The 18,469-nt window shown below is 40.3% G+C and overlaps 1 protein-coding gene across 8 annotated transcripts in view; it reads right to left on the reverse strand.

The window, feature by feature from the left end:
* The window catches only part of FGD3 (FYVE, RhoGEF and PH domain containing 3), a 102,596-nt gene that overhangs the window by 18,658 nt on the left and 65,469 nt on the right, over positions 1–18,469 (reverse strand). For all 8 annotated transcript variants that reach the window (XM_026857771.1, XM_026857768.1, XM_026857767.1 and 5 more), the window contains exons 5-14: positions 17,574–17,663; positions 16,252–16,388; positions 14,354–14,510; positions 10,278–10,416; positions 9,320–9,378; positions 5,739–5,885; positions 5,086–5,178; positions 4,548–4,627; positions 4,096–4,126; positions 3,473–3,574 (exon numbers count right to left, since the gene is read on the reverse strand). In XM_026857771.1, coding sequence (XP_026713572.1) covers positions 3,473–3,574; positions 4,096–4,126; positions 4,548–4,627; positions 5,086–5,178; positions 5,739–5,885; positions 9,320–9,378; positions 10,278–10,416; positions 14,354–14,510; positions 16,252–16,388; positions 17,574–17,663 — 1,035 coding nt within the window. The remainder of the gene's footprint in view (positions 1–3,472; positions 3,575–4,095; positions 4,127–4,547; positions 4,628–5,085; positions 5,179–5,738; positions 5,886–9,319; positions 9,379–10,277; positions 10,417–14,353; positions 14,511–16,251; positions 16,389–17,573; positions 17,664–18,469) is intronic.

An 18,469-nucleotide genomic window follows, 5' to 3' on the forward strand; every position in this document is an offset into this window, starting at 1 on the left:
AAAGGAAAACCATCTCATCAGTCATTAATTTACAAGGAGTTTGCTAGTTTACAGAGGGTTCTCAAAATATTACTCTTTATGATAAATTATTTGTATAGATCATTTTTCCTTTACCAATTAGATAACATCTCACATTTTGAGGTTATCCAAATCTCCAGTGTGTTTTTGCACTCTAGTTTCATTCCATTTGTAAGCAAAAAAGTTTACTCTCTGTTATTAGAAACAACCTGAACTGTAGCTTTGAGTAAACAAGCCAAACTGAGGAGCTATTCATTCTGATATCCAGTTGTACCTATTTATATACTAATGAATTAATGGGCTCTTGAGAATAAGCAAAAAAGCAAATGCATCCCCTTGGGGCTACTAGGGCTGTGCCACCCCTGGAACACTTCCTCAGGGAATGCAACTTAATTAAAGGAAAGCATTATGGCCTCAACTCAGGTCTATTTCTGCCTCTACAAAAACCCAGCAACTCTAGTCTTCACCTCATTTATTTCCCAATCCTGTGGAAAGGGGTTTCTTTCCACTGGAATTCTAATCAACGAAGGTATTTAGAGCACTCTGCCTAGTAAAAGGACACCTGTGTGCTGTGACACGAAAGGAAAGGAAAAGAAAAATGTGGAGAGAAAAATGGGTCTGAAGGAGAGATCAAGAAAGCACCCAGTAAGTGTCCTTCTTCGCCCTTCTCCCTCCCAAGCGCTCAGTGTAGCTCCTTATCAGAATTTAAAGAGTATTTAAAAAGGGAAAAGACTAAATTTCTCTAGTTGCCAGTACAGATCCCCATGCCCTTTTAATATTTATTTGGAATAATGTGCTAAAAATCAAGTACCCTCTATTCTTAACCAGGAAAAGATCTCAAAAAGGCTTCTCCCTCTTATGTTCCCATTTTCACTCAAAGTGTGTAAGATTTGGTATGGTGGAAGACACTTCTTCACATGTTTGTCAGAACTATCTCAGAGCTAGGAGTGGGAACTGAAAAGGGGGTGGGAAATAATGATGATTTAACTGGATCTAAAAATCATGAAGTAACTAACAGAAGCACTCCCAAGTCTCAAATCTTAGGGATGACACTTCTGCAGAGTTCGGCCCTCTGTGGCACTTCTCCTTGCCAGCCTTCTGATAACACATGAACTGGGTCCCGAGATCAAGCAGTGGTAAAAGAAGTCCTTTTTCTTGGGAATATTTTCAGACACATTTAAAAAAAACCCTTCTGATAGCCTTGAAATGCTGCAGATGAAAATGGAAAACAGGGAAACGAGGGTCCTCTTTCGGAAGGAACTAAGCCACAAAGGCTTTCTGAAAAGCCTTCTTGAAAAGACGACTGCTACAGTCACCCTGTAGGTGACTGGCAATGACTCTGAATATTCACCTCCTGACAGGTGGGACTTCATTAATTGCTGTAGATTACTGCACAGGCATAACCTTAAGAATCAGGTCAAATGTCACATCTCTGCACCTCCAAGAAACCACAAGTCTTCTGTAGGCAAATTACAGGCTGAATATCATACCTTAATGCTTGTATGAGCTTATGTAAGTCAGCAGGGAAAACAAAAGCATGATAAGAATTGCATGCAAAAGCATGCACTGGTCATGCAACTGGAATTAATCATAAGCACTGTAACATATCAAACGCATGGCCAAGGATGGGAGAAAAGCAATTTGGCTGTTTTTCTACAGGCGTATTAGAACCAATTTCTAGAAGCTGTTACAGATTCCAGCCTGGAATCCAAGAATGCATATCTATTTCTTGACTCATGAGAACAAAAAAGAGATGATTATTTTCATTTTTTCCTCTAAAGCACGCTGCCCAATATTCCCTAAAGATGATGAGATATGTATGGTGGATGCTGCCTACAGCAGCATATTGCTACTAAGAATGCTCTCACTATATTTGTTCAGTTTTCCTTACAGAACTACCTTCAACTCTTTTTAACTCACAGCAACTTCTGCCACATTTAGCTGTGACATGAGTTTTCAAAACTGATTATCTAGATAAACTAATCTCCTAAAAATGCAGGTTAGCATTCTGGCATAAAAGAAATGAAGGTTCATACTGCATTAATATCATGGCCAGGAGATAAACCAAAGTTTTGCTCTGCTTGACTTTTATGAAGCAGTAGAGTATAAACATGTGGCTACACCATTAACATAGAAGGAAAATAAAATGGAATTTACAAAGCAAGATAATAATAATGAAGTTGAACAGACATGGTGTCTTAATTGGATAGAAAGAAGTTTGCTTACTAACAGAATATTTTTTTTTTCCATCAGAGCAGCCATGAGTTAACTTAAAAATATAGGCATAAATTGATTATTTTCTGTTTTTTTTCCAAGCATTTTTAGCTGATGAATAGTTCATGATCAGTCAGCTATGCCATATTCTGAAAATGGCTCATTGCTGGCTGCTATTGGCACCAGAAACCTAGACTCTGCAGAGGTTTGTGAAGATTTCCACTGTTAGCCAGATTAATGCTGGGATGAAAAGAAAATCTAACATCTCCCCTGAGCCCCCGGAGAAATCAGTCAGATAAAAATCCTGCATTACTGAGTCACTGAATCAGATCTGGGAAAGGAGAGGTTTCAAAAATGGTTAAATAACAACAAACAAACAAACTGTTTAGGAGGGCAGGGGAGGGGGAAGATAAAAAGAAAGATCCCCAAGTTTAATCTCTGCAAATGGACCTTCTCTCCCTGTGCTCCGAGATCTACTACGCTTGACCACTGACATCATCAACACAGAGGCAGCTCTGCATGAAACTCCTAAAAAATCCCTACTCCCAGGCCCTCTCCTCTTTAGCTTGTAGCAAATGTCTGTGGCTAAGGTTATCATCATCATTTTCAAGTCAAATGAAGAGATATTGCTATCATCCTCGTGTGAATATTTCCAAAACAAAATTCCTAGCAAACACAGCATAGACTAACACATTACAGTTGTAGAGAAACTGAATAAACTTCAAAGACTATTTTGTGTATTTAGGAGTATTTTTTCTGAAATATATTTGTTATCTATAAGACAGTATTTTAAAGATCTTTTTAAAATACATCAATTTCCTTTAAGTCTAGAACTTTTAAAATAACAATAGGAAAAAAGAAATAATCCCAAAACACATCTTTGAGGAGATGGGGAAAGGTAATGAACAAAATCTCCCCAGCACACTATCATTCCAGACAGCCAACCACTCATAACATTGAAGAACTACCCCTGTTATGATAAATGAGCCACGAGTCTGGAAAACATGACTGATAGGTCTCTTGCACTGAATTACCCTGGGTAATTTATTCCATACCTGCATGGCTGAGTAACTATGACTGATACGCATTTGAGAGGCAGAGGAACGGAGCTGACTGTAATGTAATGTAATATGAAAATCTTGAACTAGACTACACTGTTTTAAAGTTAGCTCTGTAAGTCTGGTTTCACTGTTGGTGAAACTGCTATAGCAAAGAAAGAGAATTAAGTACTTGTACTTACTGAGGAATCAGGAAGATGCTCCTCCTCTTGAGAAAAAGAGCTGTTGAAAGCTCTAAATGTCTCACTGTTCTGTTTGTGCTTTTCAATTGTTGCTTGAATGACCTGAGACAAAAATTCCAGCAAAGATGAGGAGCGTCACAAAAGGACGCCTTGGAAAAATTCTCTCATAGGAAGATAGTTACGATTATCATTTCAGTGAAAAACCATTATACTTGCATAAATTAAATGGAAACTTAAAAGCCTTAATAACTATGAGTGGTGGTGTTAACACACTGCTGTTTAAGTTAAAAACTAAGACTGCTATCAGACACTGTCTCTACAAGTCAGACTGCAAGAATATACAAAGCTAATCTCTGATGCCTCAGTCTCTTCTCTCACTGGGCTTGGAGGACTGCAGGAAACAGGAGTCCACTCGAAGCCCCTGTTCACTGCCTGGAGACAGTGGGTCAGCAGTGGGACCCTGACTGTGGCCCCACATTTCTCCATAAACAGCTTCACCAGACTGGACTACCCAGATACCTTTCACAGCCACATTCATTCAGACCCCCAAAAAGATTTTTTAAAAACAGAAGGTGCTGACTGCATAGTGATTACCACCCAAATCGTAATGGTTTTGTATTAACCTGAATCCATTCCCTCTTCTCCTCTTCTGTCCTGTTAAAATAAAAGAAAAATACAGAAAACATTGTAGCTCCACTTCCAGTATTTTCTGTAAATTCAATTCACATCTTCACAGCTTTATATCCGTTAAGATTTTAGCTTTGCTATCCACTATTTTGTAAACATTATTAATAATTATTGACCTCAATTATTACCAAATGTCAAAAATGTTTGAATTATTAATACATTGGAACCTATAAGCACTATTATAAACACCGTAAGCATTCAATAAAGCAAATCACTGTAGCACTTTAACACACTCTGCCTTAGGACCAACATATTCTCTTACATATGTAAGTTACACACCTCTGATGCTCATCTCCTGGTTTCAAGCTGTGTCATACTAGCACAGACACACCCCCCAGATCATAAACTTCTCAATAACTATTCACAAACCTCAAAAGACAGAACATACCTGGCTTGTAGTTCCAGTGATCTCTTTTTTCCTGTTATTGAAAATGTATGAGCCACATTTTGCTTGGCAATTTCTTGGACCTGTGAAAAGAACATGCCAGCTTCTTACTAGTCTCCATTGCATCATTTTTAACGACTTCCAAATATGTTCATTATTTAAAATACTTAGCTGAAATAATCACTCAGAATACAGTAAAAAGAAGAAAAAACAAAGCATTGTTTCCATAATTATCTTGCTACAAAACTTCTGAATCTGTATGACACCAACCAGTCCCCTACAGCAGTACAGGGAAAAGGTGGCTGCAGTATGAGTTAGGTGACAAGAGAAGGCTTTCAATCAAATCATGGTAAAGTTACCATTTTTTAACTCACCTTTGGGTGATTACTTCATAATAATTCCAAAAAAAGAGAGATCCAAAGCTGGATTTTAGAATTTTATTATATTTCCACATACAGATAGTTATGTTTTTTGATTCAGAGAGGATCTGATGCTATTGAGTGGGGAAGCATTAAAACGGGGGAAAAGAAGAAATACAAACCTGCAGTCCTGCAATGTCCATCTTCTCTCGAACACTGAACTTCTGGCCTATGAGCCTCAGTTTTGGCACACAGTATAGCACCATGCTGTTGAACTGTAACAAGGGAAGATTTTAAGTTAAGGGATTCCATGCTGGACAGAGCCTGCATTTTTACAGTTTAGGACTCCGTTGGGTTTTACTCTAACATTCAGTTCTCAAGAAAGGATTTAAGTAGCAAGCTAGACTCAGATATCATTACTTGAAAGAAGCAGACAGACAAATGTCAGCCAGTTACTTCCCCCTTCTCCCCCTTTCTCTGGTACCCCTTTGACAGCCTTGATAGCAAATGAGAGCTATCCGTGTTAGTAAGAGCTGGCCATCTTACACAGCAAGGTGGTACAGCTGGAGGTGCATCTCCTTGGGCACTTTGCAAAGATGCAGCCTCTGAGCAAGGAGATGGTAAAGACCTCTTTGAGCCTGACACGCCATCAGCAAAGGCACAAGCATGGAAGAAGGAAGTAAATCCTCAAGGAAAGAGCATCAAGAGAAAACTGCTGCTCATAGGAAGGAGTAGCTGGGCTCAGTGGGTGAATGCTTTTGTATTTGGGATTAGGAAGATGGAAATGTACCATTTCACAGTACAACTCTGAAAACAGAGTAACAAAATAACTCACCAGGAATAAATACCTATCCTGTGCTGTGCCATTCTTTGCTGAAAGTTTCTGAATGTGTCCTTCTTTAATGAGCTCATTGGCTGGGTTAACAATATCCTCTTCACCACCAAGTCGCTCATAAACTTCTAAAAGCTTATGCATCTTTTCCTGCAAGTACAAAACCCCCAGCAATTAAAAAAAAAAAAATAAAAATCCACTTGGTCTATTACCCACAGTATCATTTCTGTGGTAAGTGTAAATAAGAAGGAAAAAAATAGTCTTTCACTTCTGCTATAGCTCTGCATTTTCAAAAATTAATGAATACCTGTTCCATACTCTTCGGTACTCTTCCCCACTCTATATTAGTCACTCATGAGTCATACTTGTATTTTACCTTTTTAATGACACTTTGAGATCAATCTATTTGATATTTTTAGATACTCCTCATCAACAATCAATACACATCTTTGAAAGCAATAGCATCAGATCCCATAAAATCAATGGCCAAGTTGGAGACTAGAACATTACCAAATTGTTTCCAGGTTTGAATTTTTTAACTCAGCTTTCACCCCACATCTCAGACTAAGGATTTCTGCTGCAGTATGATCGCTTCTCAGCTTCTGAGAAGTTTCACCTCTTGTATTGTTGCTGATAGAATGGCAGGTAGGTCTCCATCAGGAAGCATGGCTATATTCTGCATTTCTAAGCTAAGTCTAAAATCTCAGCTGTATGGGGAATGATGCAGCCCTATGCAGGAGCCTCCATGGCAAAAAGTACCTCTGAAACAGGCCAGGACAAAGTGCTTAAAATATAGCTTTAATGTCATTCAGTCATCCTTATGTCTTGGTCAAAACTCTTTATGAAGGGATTAATTTTTCCTTTTCAGCAAAGCATTGTTTATACTTTATATTGTCATCCTAATATTAAAGTGCCTCTACACAGTGTTCAAATGGATAAAGGGAACTAGTTCATCCTCTCTTCCTACAGAGTTACAGAATTTGGAATGGTTTGGCTTTCAACCACAAGCTGGACTGATGTGCTTCGAACAGCACTGTCAACAAATGTCAGAAAGTGAGGACAGAGATCTATGCTATTACACAAAAATACATGCCCAAATGCATCTCTAAATCATAGCTCTACCTATTCACAGATTAATTTGGAATTTCAGGTCTTTACACACTTTGTTCAATCCCATTTGACTAGAGAGTTTTCACCACAAATATCCTGTTTTAATCATTTCTTCTGGCCAATGATCAAACAAATGAACAACAAAAAAAATCCCACCAAAACCCCCCAAACAAAACCAAGCTCTCAAAGTAAACACACTGCAAAACAAAATGGAAGGTGGGATGATGTGGACTAAAAACAAATAAGCAAATCACCTAAGGCCCAAAAAAGCAGTAGATTTTTTCCACCGAATGGGGAGATGAGCAAAAGATCCCACTAACTTAAAACCAAGCAAAAACCAGTGAATTTATCAAGCCAATTTTTTTAAAGGAGAAACTAGAACATTAAGAGAAGATCTAAAACCTGCACTTCTAGTAACAGTCAAGCTTTGGAAGCATGATTTAATTCTTCTACTACACCACAATAGTAGGAAGCAGCCAACAGTTACTCAAACCTCTATTGACTTTCAGAGATTTCGCTACAGCCCCTGCTCTTCTTTTGGTTTGGCTCCAACCCCCCGCAGCCGCTCGTGCCCTCCCGCAGGGCTCTGCAGAGGCGTGTGTGCAGGAGGCCGCAGCCTTGGCGTGCGCTGCTCCCTGCCAGCCCTCGACGACGGCCCCAGCACACCCACGGCACCTTCTGCTGGGACATGTCAGCTGGGAAACCAGGAGTTCAAACCTGAAATTCTTACTCAGATATTTTTCCTTCGAGTCTCTGCTCAGGCAAAACCTATTAATTACAGAAGAATTCAGTGCAGTAGGAAGCCATGTTTAGAGGCTTCAGGTTCTTATCAGCAATAAACAGGAGGCCCAAAATTATTACAGCAGCCTTTTCTAATAGGTTTTAATGTGCTAACAGAAAAAACATCCAACACAGAAAGCAACTAGCTGGTAGCTTCATATTCCTTCTGTCTGTGGAGATACTATATGTGGTCCCCAGCAAAATAGTTGTTCAAGGCACCAAACCAGAAAACTTTCCACCAGAATACATATTCATCAAGAGAACATGTTAGACTCAAATAGAAACGGACGGTTTCAAAACTGGTTTTCACTGAGACATATTGAAAATACACAGACATCAGCTGGTTACTTCCCCTAAGCCACAGGAAACGTGGTCTGAGCGTGCCCCCACTGGCCGGGAGAAGGAAGTAAGGGTCTGATCTGGAAAGGCACATAAACCTTGTACCCACAAATGGTCAGTGAGTGTTAAGCCAGATATGTGGCATTTCAGGTCTATTAGAGACAAAAGCTCCTGAGGCACTATGCTGGTTTTGGCTGGGACAGAGTTAATTTTCTTCATAGTAGCTGGTACGGGACTGAGTTCTGGATTCCTGCTGAAAACAGTGTTGGTAACACAGGGATGTTTTGGTTACTGCTGAGCCATGCTCACACAGAGCCAAGGCCTTTTCTGCTCCTCACCCCACCCACCAGCGAGTGGCTGGGGGTGCACAAGTTGCTGGGAGGGGACACAGCTGGGAGAGCTGATCCCAACTCACCCAAGGGATATCCCATCCCATATGACATCATACTCAGACATAAAGCTGGGGGAGAAAAGGAGGAAGGAGGGATATTTGGAGTGATGCTGTTTGTTTTTCCCAGGTCACTGTTATGTGTGATGGAGCCCTGCTGACCTGGAGATGGCTGAGCACCTTCCTGCCAATGGGAAGTGGTGAACAAATTCCTTGTTTTGTTTTGCTTTGCTTGCACACACAGCTTTTGCTTTAACTGCTAAACTGTCTTTATCTCAACCCACAAGTTTTCTCTTTTACCCTTCCGATTCTCTCCCCCATACCACCAGGGGGAGGAAGCGAGCAGCTGTGTGGGGCTTAGTTGCCAGCTGGGGTTAAACCAGGACAGGCACTTGGGTGCACAAAATGGGTAACACCTGCAACTATAAAGCCCATTTACTTTAATGGTAAAGCACTAGGTGTTCTGTATGTGAAGCACATGCCAACATTCAGAATCCCCAGAGTCTCAGACTGCCCAGCTTCAGAAGTACAGCTTACCAAAGTGACTGACACTTGCAATTAAGGCAAGCAAAAATCAAACCAAAACAACCTCTGGTCTGATGAAGACCTGTAGGACTGAAAAAATAGCGCAAAAGTCTGCAAGGACATCTTATGAATGCAACTAATTGGAATACTTTCAACACTTTTCAGTAAGAAGCAAATAATGAGTATTATGAAGACTTCCTTTTTCAACCTATTACGTCCTTAAGAACAAGAAAAGTGAAATTTAGGCCCAACAACCCATGGTAACCACAGTAGGATCATTTATGATAAAGATAAATCTGATATCCAACTGATGTTTAAAGCCTGACTCACTGTATTTGAAAATGCTCCCAGCCTACTTTATGGAGCCTATTGCAATGGGGGATCATTGGTTCAACCAAGTGTTTCAGTCAGATTACAATTCCATTAAGCATTTTCTACTCACCATCTTTCGGATGGCTGCATTTGAATGGTTTGCTGCTGTAGATATGAGCTCCAGTGACTCTGCAATAAAGGTAGCAACAGTTATGTATTCTCCAGATTATATCTTAGATAATAGCACCTTAGGAGGTTTTTTAACCTCCCTGATTAGTGTTTTTCTTGCAAAATTCCTGCTGCAAAAGCAAGGACTGTATTTTTTCCTTCCATAAAGTAAAAGGAGTGCCTATAAGCAGTTATATACACAATTACTTCTGCATGTTCAGCTGGTCCATGTGCATCTAAATGTTTAGTCTTTCTCTCCTAAAAGTCTAGGTGAGCCAAAGCACACAGTGACCAAAAAACCCAAAATTCACCCTCGAGTAATCAACCTACTAAAAGTTAACCTAAGTCTCACTTAAGTCTTCACAAGCATGTTTTTAAGAGTGTTTTCCTAAAACAGGGCTTGTGTGCTTACAGTAACATGAACCCTGTTTTGGTCAAGATCACAAACTTCTACCAACTTCCAACAGAAGTCCATTTCTTCCATTCCTTTGCATTAACAGCGTCTAACCTGTTTTCCTAGGCAAGCATATACATTTGAGACCATTCTTATTTTCTTCCTCTGACAACTGCAAGTATGTCTTCTTGTATTTGTCCTTGGCCACACAATGGGTTAAATAAAAATGCCAGATGTTCTACCATTACGAACTACAATATTTTGTCACTGTTTATTTACCAAAGCTTCCTTCATTCCTAGAACTGACATATCAACTCTTTTCTTCTCTACTCTAAGAGCATGCAAAATCCCTTTGTGCTATTTTTTAAAATTTTTTAAATTAATAATTTGATTAATTCAAATCTACATTCTTTCTACTAAAGCCCTAGTTGAAAGTATTGGAAGGAGTGTGGAAAGTAGTTAGAGGAAAAAATTCTCCGAGATAGTATTGTGCCTGCTCATTACACAGAGAGGAGTTTACATGTACTTTCAGCATCTTTCCTGTCTGGAGACTCTTCTGGAAGTTTCTTTAAATAGTCCTTTAGAAGAAGCTCATAGCGAGGAATCCTTTGCACTGGTTCAAGCATGTGATGCTGTAATGTCAGGTTTCCACACACCTCCTGTTTCTGTAACAGAGAGAAAACAAGCACAGAAGGGTTTGCTTTTATTCCTGCCTTTGGTGTTAAACAGCAGTGAAAAATGACCATTCACATACAGTTAGGCAGCATAAAACAACTTCTCAAGCTATCACAGAATCATAGACTCAATCAGGTTGGAAAGGCCAAGTCCAACCATGAACCTAACACTGCCAAGTCCCCCATTAAACCATGTGCCCAAGCACCACATCCACACGTCTTTTAAATACCTCCAGGGATGTTGACTGCACCACTTCCCTGGGTAGCCTGTTCCAAACTTGACAACCCTTCCAGTGCTGAAATTTTTCCTAAAACCCAGTCTAAACTTCCCTGGCGCAACTTAAGGCTATTCCCTCTTGTCCTATCACTTGTTACTTGCAAGAAGAGAGCAACACCTGCCTTGCTACAAGCTCCTTTCAGGTAGTTGTAGGGAGCAATAAGGTCTCCCCTCAGCCTCCTTTTCTCCAGGCTGAACAACCCCAGGTCCCTCAGCTGCTCCTCACAGGATGTGTGCTCTAGGTTCTTCACCAGCTTCGTTGCTCCTCAATGTCTTTCCTGTAGTGAGGGGCCCAAGACTAGAACACAGAATTCGAGGTGTGGTCTTGACAGCATTGAGTACAGTGGGGTCCTAGTCCTGCTGACCACACTGTTTCTGATACAAGCCAGGATACTACTGGCCTTCTTGGCCACTTCAGCACACCATGGGCTCATATTCTGCTGGCTGTTGACCAACCCCCCCACATCCTTTTCTGCTGGGCAGCTCTCCAGCCACTCTGCCCCAAGCCTGTAGTGTTGCAGGGGGTTGTTGTGACCAAAGTGCAGGACCCAGCACTGAGCCTCACTGAACCTCATTCCGTTGGCCTCAGCTGTCCAGATCCCTCTGTGGAGCCTTCCTACCCTCAAACAGACAGGACAAGACAAGAGCTGACAGGTTTCATGTGAATCTTTGTCCCACGTCTGGCATTTTCTTCAGATAGGCAGCAATCTTCTTTTAGATTTTGCATGTTTCTTCACAGGCTCAGAAAGGTTCTTCCCATCCATGGCCCCATGGAGCACTTTTCCCCCCAAAGACCGTATAAAATCAGAAACCCCATGGGGCTATATTGCTTACTAGAGCTTACTGTATGAGCGGCAGGTACACTGTTCACACAGCACCTCTGAAGAAGGAGCTTTTTTTTTTTTTTTTTTTTTAACTTGACCAAGAAGAGGGTAGGTTTGAGACTGATTACACTAAATATTACCCGATAAGGCACCGGTCTGCTCTTTCAATAGTACTGAGTGTTGTACACAGTAAGAATAAGTAACATGCTTCAAAGCACACAGGAAGTTTCTGTTAGCAATGTAATCTGACTCCTGAATCCCACATCAGCATGTTAACCACATATATACACACACTCTCTTCTCCATAGCATTATTTTTACATAAACTCACTAATGCCATGTCTTGATCTGTTCCAGGGTAAGCAGCCCCTCAACAACCACATTAATTTCAGTATGCTTTTCTCAGAGAAAGGTACTTGTTTCAGATTATCTGTAATTTTCCTCATAAATATTACAGCCCATGACACACTGCTGACTCGTCCAATTCTCAAAGCAAAGCCTGGAGATAATGAGATGAATGTCTGATAGAAAAATATTAGCTATCCTTCCAGAAATCCAAACATGTAAATCTGCTTTTCAAAATATCTTGTCACAATGTAGCAGGGTGAACAATTTTTCTGTTTATAGGAGATGAAGTGAATTTATTATCTCTCAAGAGTTTTACAGCAGCATGTTTCACAGAAAATACAACTGGTATGGAAAGAATCAGAGATTCTGGGAAGAACTAAAAGGAGCACAGAACTGCACTACTGCATATCAGCACTTGGTGGATTCACACATCCACTTACTGTAACCTTCTCCATTGTCTTTTTATTCCTGCAATAGCATGAACCTTAACACTGAAAAGCAATAGGGAAGCAGAGGAGGAAGTCACTTCAAGGCTCACATCAGCTGTATTCATGTGCAAAGTGTACCCTCTCTAAAAAGTCAGCAGTGACAAAACAACTGTTCCAAATAGGGAAAGTTTAATGCAGTGCAGTTCTTAAAAGTTTACAGAGTCTACACTGCAATTCAAATGACTTTACTAGAGTAAGGATAAATGTTTATCCTATTTAATTGATCTGATAATCCAAACCACAGAAATATATATTAAAAATACTTATGTGACGGCATAAGAAGAAAGATGACGAAAGAAAAGTCCTAATAAACGCACCAGCTATCAAGTTTTGGATTCTGTAGGTGGCTGTGAACTGAACAGAAAGAACATTTCCCTTCAATCAGCAGAAGTAAACTTGACAACTCAGTCATTCACTTATAAGTACCATTTGATTTTTGTTTTCCCTAGTTTAGCATAATTAATAATTTTTAATGCCTTAAACTGTATAAATATTCCATTAACAGCCTAGGTGGACCATGTGTTACTGCAGGATCACAGCAGACTTCAACTGGTATTTTGAAAAGTAACTGTGGCTTTTGATAACACAGAGATGGGTCAGAAAGTGGACTAAGTATTTTGGGTCAAATCTTTGCCTCATGTAGCTAGAATCATTGACAGAAGCAGAAGGTGCTCTGATGTTGCTGCTAAAATATGCTACAGTGAAACAGGCTTCAGAATTCTATCTCCTATATTCCCTGCCTGGATTCCTACTGCCTGTCAGACTTTTGCTCAGGCACATCAGAAATACTCGTGGTCTCAGACAACTGCAGACCAGTTTTGCAGACTGACAGCTACCACAGATGGCTGTTGTTGGTAGCTGGGTGGTGAGAAGAGACAGATGAATTTTAGGGTGGGCAGAGCCTGTGTTGTAGGGAAAACAGTCACAAACCGATTTACACTTCAGAAAGCCATGTCAGTGGCTTGACACAAACTGAAGACAGTAAAACGCCAAACGCCTGTGGACTTTTTTTTGTTTTTGTTTTTTTACAGTGTTTGCTTCGCAGAACCTCAGTGAGAGCAGGCTGGGTTCAGACAGACAAAGTTAACAAAAGTGGAGTGAGAGCCTGGTAGGAAAGGAGCTTCCCCAGTTCCTGCTTCTCCAAGCTTCTGTCAGAGTCACTAGCCGGCTGGCAGCCCTGACCCTCAGCACAGGGCCTCTCCTCTCCCAGCCTACTGGGGGATTACTTGATTCCCAACAGCTGGCCCAGCCACAATCCTCCCATTTAGGGCAGGCAGCTGTGCTCTCTCCTCAGATTAACCAGCTCCTTGCCAGCCCTTCCCTCCCAAAGGACAGCATCTGCTTTCCCAGCACTGGCGGAGGGATGCTTGCAAACGTGCTGGAGCCTGCTTCATTCCTGCAGCTGGCCTGGGGCCTGAGGGGGAGAGAGGTTTTACAGATACACCAGCATAAGCAGAGCTCTTCCCCCCTCCCCACACGGCTTTTTGTATAATTAAGAGAAAATACGCGAAAATCCATGCTAAGCATCCTCCTGCATAGCTGTGATCCCTGAGAACTGCATGCCACTTCGTGAGACTCAGAAAAATCAGACCAAAAGCAGAAGCTGCCAGTGAATTGCCCAAACTCAAACGCATCCATCACAGAATGAATACGCATTTCTTAAAAAGCAATTAAAATTAGTAATAAGGAAGAGAAATCAAGAAGAGTTGATAAATGCACAATGTTCACAGTCAGAACTGCCAGGCCAATGGCAAAGTTTCATTCTGTGACTTCTGATACTGCTCTTAAATACACAAGGGGAGAAAAAGCTCCCTATGTGAAAAATCTGTGTCGCACAGCAAAAGAGAAGAAAGAACTGACACTAAAATTATATATTTTTACTATTAGAGCAGTGTTATCTTGAACTAAATACTGTGTCGTGTACCAGGAAAGAAAAACCCCACACCAATGAACGAGGATCTCCAAGCCATATTATGCCAATTAACAACATACCTGTATGTTCTGAACAACATCTTTGAACGGAGATGACCTTTGCATACATGTGTTCACCATGTCCATTGCCCTGTCGAAGTTCTTTACATATTCTCCATACATCTTCAGAAAAGGAGCAAGTTTCTGTAGGATATCTCCCAGTCGTGGGTTGACGTTCCTATGAGAAAGAGACAGGTAAGTACTGAAATCTCTGGAAATCAATACTATCTTCAGAGGGAAAACACAACTGTAAGACTGTCACAGTTCTCTTCCACATGCACAAGCACTTACACACATAGGCAATCAAGACATTTGAGGCTAAGTTTAGTTTAAAGTAATCTATACAGTACTCTAGATGAAACCTTAAACACTAATCTAGATGTACAAAGGATGATGTTTCTGCCCTCACCATCACTCTCTTAAGTGAAGATCAGATTCAAACTGACTATGCATTGTTAAAGAAGTATTTAGGTTTCTCTGCTGTCCGGCACAAAATTTTGTGGAAAACTTTTACTTCTTAAAAAGCACTTTTTCCACCAAAGCCAAACATGTGAAGACGTTTTCATGCAGAGATCACTCAGTTCAGCTGGACAGTCCCAGAGGGACAGACATATGTTTGCCTAGAGACCCCCCCAGGCTGGTAGCAGCGGTAGCCACACATCTTTGTCTCCTCCAAAGTCACAGCCAGCCAGAGAACCAGCCATTTTTTCCACAGCTTTCCTCTCCTGCTGACCTCACGACTTGCAGTCACACAGCACTAGACCCTCTTTAGCCATTTAACAAGCTTCTGCCCTCTTCTGACTTCCAGAGTTTCCAGTTTTATTTTATCTCCCTTTTATTACAGCTGTTCTGTAAATGCAAGTCAGGTGCAAAGGTGCCGAGACTCCTTTATTCCTTCTGGTCACTGATGAACTGTGTGAAGACAGGACTCAGCCAAGAAAGATGTGAACTCTGGTCTTTGTCATTTAGGGCACTTGGAAAGGTGCAGTGTCAGCACTACCTGAACCTTCCACTGCAGGACACTTTGCAGCTAATGTGTCATCTCAAATCAAGCTTCCTAGATCTGCTTTACAATTAACCTTTCTACCTATCACTGCATCTCTGCCTTATCTACAACTTATTGCAGCTGGCACATTAGAACTGCTATTTGACCTTTATTACTCATTGGGAAAAAAACAAACCAAAAACCCACACCTGTTTTCTTAAAGGAAGTATATGTACACTGCAACCAGCAGCATTTATTATCTCCTAGAGAAGCAGGCCAACAAATTCTGGGGTAAAAACCTGTGCATCACTGCCATGCTCAACAACAGAAGCGATTGCATAACAGACATAGGCAGGTTTATACATATGAAGTCATCTATCTTAGCTGTCCAGATTTTCTATTGGTTGCCTGCTATAACGCTAATTATAACATTAAATTAAATTTTATATAACAATAACAAAATTAATTAAAGAAAAAATAAAATGGATGTTTCTCATGTCTCCAACATGGCACTCAAAGCCTAGAGACTGTGACATGACGATGCATTTTCCTCCTTTGAGAAGGAACTATAGTTTTTTAATACTTCACAGTGGGGCCAAAATACTTCATGTATGGGGTCAAAATAAGCAATTTCCTTCTTTCCTAGTACTGCAATTTCATAATAGTGTAATAATAGGAGAGTGAAAATACAGTAAGGAAAACAGTTCTGGCAATACTTTGGCCTAAAAAATTCTCACAATGTACTCTGGAAATTTTGAGTGCTCAGGTCTATTCCTGTAGTCAGAAATGTTTAAGAGACTCCATACTAATGTATCAAATAACAAGTGAACTACCACAACTAAACAACTAAAAATGTGGAATTAGACTAAGCCTTATGGTTGTTACAGTTTCTTGAAAATATATTTTTAAAATAACTGCAGTGACAGTTACCCACCATTCTTGTGTAATTCTTGTTTTGAGCTCAGGAAGAAGAAATTGCCCGTGGAAACAATAGATGGAAGAAATATTTGAAAAGATGCCCGTTATCACTTCAGATGAAATACCTGCTTCTGACAACTTAGTGCAAAATACCTGCATAAGAAAACAAGACAGTACCAACATATATTTACAAAAAACAATCCTAGACTAGATTGCAATATTACAAAGCTGACTACCTTATAACAGAGCTACAATTTTTGACTTCTGGTAGTCAGTCCTTGGGGTCCTTCAGGAGGTTCACAAAACATGAGCCCACTGTCAGTTAGGGTCAGATTTATAACTATGGGCCAGCGTCATAAATCAGAAAAACCTGAGGGGTAAGTCAAGAAAGACTGAAACTACTGAGAAGATCAGACTTCTCTTACTTGGGAGTGCAAGTTGCAAAGAACAACCAGTCCCTGAAGAGCACTTACTTTTATTTACATGAAGCAAAATAAACCATGTGATTACACTGGGAAAAATTACACTGTCCTGAACAAAAGGGAAAGACACTCCTTAGATTTCTAAGGTCTTCAAACAGTCTCTGCTCATCCAAATCAAGCATTGGAAAGTCTTCCACAGAGGTCCTAGAGTCAGAGGATAGATGGCTCTGCAAGTTACAGCTTCTAACAAGATTTCTAGCAAGGTGACAATTTTCTCTTCTTTTTTAAAAAGCACTTGCATTAGCAATGTGATGGATCCTCATTTTTACTACTTTCCTTCATGTTCTTTTTTTTTTTTTTTTTAATTTGAAGTAATTATAGAAATGCCTGAACCATGTAGATTCATCTCAGTGTTTATGTGGAAGTTCAAACTCACCACATCAGTTTTACTTTATCCCCACATGTAAACATGATGGACAACAATTACGAAACAGTGTGGGTAAAAAAAAGAAAAAAATTGCTGTGAGCACAGGTATGACTCATGTGGTCTGATTTTAGTAAAGCTCAGACTCTTCTTGCACATTACAGAGCAATCACGGATTTCATCATTTCTCGGTGCCTTCAGTGTTCCTGTGATTTCCTTTCTATGTATGCTCAGGGAGGAACCAAATGCTGATGGTGTCTCTATCTTGGGCCACTGCTTTCCCCTCCCTCTTTCTGACACCCTAAACCTTGGCTTCCAGCTCAGGGAACCCTCTTGCCAAAAGATCACCTCTGGGACTCATGGCATGCAGCCTGGCAAGCAAACTCTATCTCCCACCTATAAACAGTGTTTTCACACTATTGGGCTATAGGTTAGGGGATGAACAGGAGACATCACAGAGAAGAAAGCAGAGGTTATTCAAAACTGAATTACCTGGTCCAACAGATGGAGTCTTTTAACATACGCTTCTTCTGTATGGAGCAGTTCGTTTGCGATGTTGAATAGCTTTTGGGGCTCTGTACACTGAAAAAAAAATTACAAATAACACAATCCAACTGCACCTACAAACCTAAGTTTCATCAACCTTCTCTTTTCCATTTCCTCAGTGGGCCAGTTGAGAAGCCTAAAGTGAAGGAGGTTAACACATTTCAGAATCTGCTCTGCATCCCTCATCAAAGGATTGTTTTGCTCCAGAGACATTTCTAGAACTATTTTCTGAAAGAGTAATTAATAATGCAGTCAATGGCTGGTCAGGACATCACTTTATTTCATCAAGGTTTTCTATAATGAAACAGAAACATCCTTCAAATCTGGAATTAAGTCCAGTCTATTTGGTAACTAAGGCACTAGACTGTAAATGAACTGTTCTCCTTTTTGGATTCAGGTACTGTGACTAAAAAGAAAACTACAAACCAGACCTGTCTGGCCACAGATTTCTGTCCCTAGCCAGCACAGCATTACTCTCTATGGCATACTTCTAAGATTTTTGTGCAGCTTTAAACACCAGCCAATTCCCTGGAAAGAATTTTCAGCAATGTAACCCAAGTTACTTAGTGGAACCTTTCATTAAGCTCATTTAAAAAACTAAAATGAGAAAGGATGAATTAAAAAACCTGAATGCAGTTATGAAGCACTGACTTTATTCAGAGTTTAGCCAAAAGCTACACAGACTCCTCACTCTCCTAAATGCTTAAAAATACTTGGAATTATCAGGATACAGGCTTTAGCTTTCTGACAAACTCTAGATACTTTTTAGCTGTCTAGACTTTAAATGTCATGCCTACATATAACCAAACCAGTCCAGAACAGAGGGTTGGCTGTTTTGTGTT

The sequence above is a fragment of the Athene cunicularia genome (genome assembly GCF_003259725.1).
Source record: "Athene cunicularia isolate RWA chromosome 12 unlocalized genomic scaffold, athCun1 chr12_part1, whole genome shotgun sequence".
NCBI lineage: Eukaryota > Metazoa > Chordata > Aves > Strigiformes > Strigidae > Athene > Athene cunicularia.